The 2,201-nt window shown below is 44.1% G+C and overlaps 1 protein-coding gene across 1 annotated transcript; it reads left to right on the forward strand.

The window, feature by feature from the left end:
* Nucleotides 1-317: 317 nt before the first annotated feature.
* Nucleotides 318-932, forward strand: FOIG_16867 (uncharacterized protein; the record flags this gene model as incomplete). Its single annotated transcript, XM_031218346.1, has 1 exon — nucleotides 318-932. The coding sequence occupies one exon, from the start codon at nucleotides 318-320 to the stop codon at nucleotides 930-932; it is 615 nt and encodes a 204-aa protein (XP_031051940.1).
* Nucleotides 933-2,201: the final 1,269 nt, after the last annotated feature.

Here is a 2,201-nt window from a genome sequence, read left to right on the forward strand (position 1 = left end):
CCAGCCTGTCTCAACGATCTGGGAGGGAAAAGACGCCTGTGACACAACTTAGTTGGCTGGCATTGGCAACCCCAAAGGGACCAGCGGCCATCAGGCCGTCTCCTACGTACAGCAAACGCTCCTCGACCAGTATCAGCTCACTATCATCTATCGAAAGTCCAGGTACCCCACCAGGTATAGCTGCATTACTGAAGTTAGCTAAGGGGGGCAGTCAGGCTGGCATCCCGAAGTCAAACTCGGATACCAGTATGAGGTCAGGCAGCTCACTTGGCACTAAGGGGTCAGGTAACCTTCCTAGTTCGACTTCAAATGTCAGTATGAAGTCAGGCGGCCTTCCCAAGTCATATTCAGATGTTAGTATGAGGTCAGGCAGTGTGCCTAGTGTTGGCTCTCGTTCTAGCTTGAGAGTTGGACAAACTCAAAGGCAGGGAGTCAACTCTGACTATGCGCCTTCATCACAGGGTTCTTCAAGAGAAGGTACACCATCGGATCGCAGAGGGGTACGATCTGATCAAATGGATACGCCTAAGCCTACGAAGACCAGGTCTCGCCCCCAGCCTCAATACGCTGTCGGTACCCCCCCTGTTATTGAGGGAGGTGAGATTATTGCGACTGAGGATCTTGAGGTTGATAATGGCTTGGAGACTCGGAAGGAAAATGCAGCACCTGGATCTACAAGGATGTCAATCATGGCTGGCGATAGCTTTGATCTTCCTCATCTTCCTGGCCAAGAGACAACCTATGTCGGAAATGGCGGATGGAGTACCTTTGTCCCGTGGGGTTTAACAACACCGGAGCATGTAAATGCTGTACTTGAACACCTACTTGGAGAGTTTACAGTGCCTCGGCAGCCTACACTGACTCGTGAAGAGAGGATGGCCCGACGAGAAGAGCAGAAGAAGGGGCGGGATAAGGGTAAGAATAGGAACTAGATGGCTTCTAGGTTAATAGAGGAGAGGAGCAACAGGCATAAGTTAGTTATAACTAGCTGATTAGGTGGATTTCTTGGTGCAGGTCGTATTAAGATTGCTCTTATTATTGCTTTAGGGAAAAGGTTATTTCTACTTGTTGATGGAGATTAGAGCAGCTAGGTGGAGAGCTTTAGTATTAATGGCTATTTTGAAACTCTGAAGCTGCTACAGCTAAGCCTCCAATATAACCAATAAGCATCTGATCAATTAATTCCAGCTCCCATACTTATCACCGGAAGCCTACATATCTTCCTATTAGGTCCTTCTATTATACCTACTCTGGGGAACGCAGAGGATAGAAGTAAGTCTGATAGCGCTTGATAGAGACGATGGAGTGCTGTTATAGATATGTTTTACCTGCTTAAATCCAACAAGATAACATTTATCCTTAAGTTTTATCATCTGATTAGATAGTTCTAGATAACAACAGGTAGTAATAATTCAAGGGACTAGATAATAGTAGATGGTTACGGATGAAGTCTGTTAACCGATAGGCTTTACTAACTTGTTAGAGACGTACCAAAGTTAAGGGAATCTATGTTAGAAGTAGTGCATTAAGGGAGATGATACTGGATATTTAGGGATGAAAGTGGATAATAGATGCGAGTCTGGTGTCGCTTGTTGGACATGATACAGTGCTTAGTTGTAGATCTTCCATCTGATCAGATGATGCCAGATGAGGTCAGATGACAACGATGAAAGGGACTGGGTGAAAACGAATAGATAGGGTTGAAAATCGTTGATAAGGTTCTTCGAGTCGACTAACACCATGGTGATTTATAAACACGTGGGTGTGATGAAGAGATTAGATAGCTGAGGATAAAGTAACTGACAAGCTTAACCAACTTATTAGAAATGTACCAAAGTTAAGGGAATGTATATCATAAGTGATGCGAAAGGGCGGATAATGTCCCTTGATATAGGCCATAAAGTGCTCTTCTGGAGAATTTTCATCTGACCAGATGGTTCTAGATAAGACCGGAGGAAGGCGGATAATTAGAGATAAAGGCAGATGGATTGGGATGAAAGTCATCTAGGAAGTTTATTAAGTCGACCAACGCTATGGTGATTTATAAACCCATAGTTATAATAAAGGGACCGGATGAAGGCGGATGGATAGGGATGAAAACGGATAATAAAAGCGAGTTTGGTATCGCTTAATGGGGATGATGACTTTTCATCTGATCAGATGATATCAGACAAGAACAGATGATAATAATGAAACAGACT

This window comes from Fusarium odoratissimum (assembly GCF_000260195.1).
Source record: "Fusarium odoratissimum NRRL 54006 unplaced genomic scaffold supercont1.258, whole genome shotgun sequence".
Lineage (NCBI taxonomy): Eukaryota > Fungi > Ascomycota > Sordariomycetes > Hypocreales > Nectriaceae > Fusarium > Fusarium odoratissimum.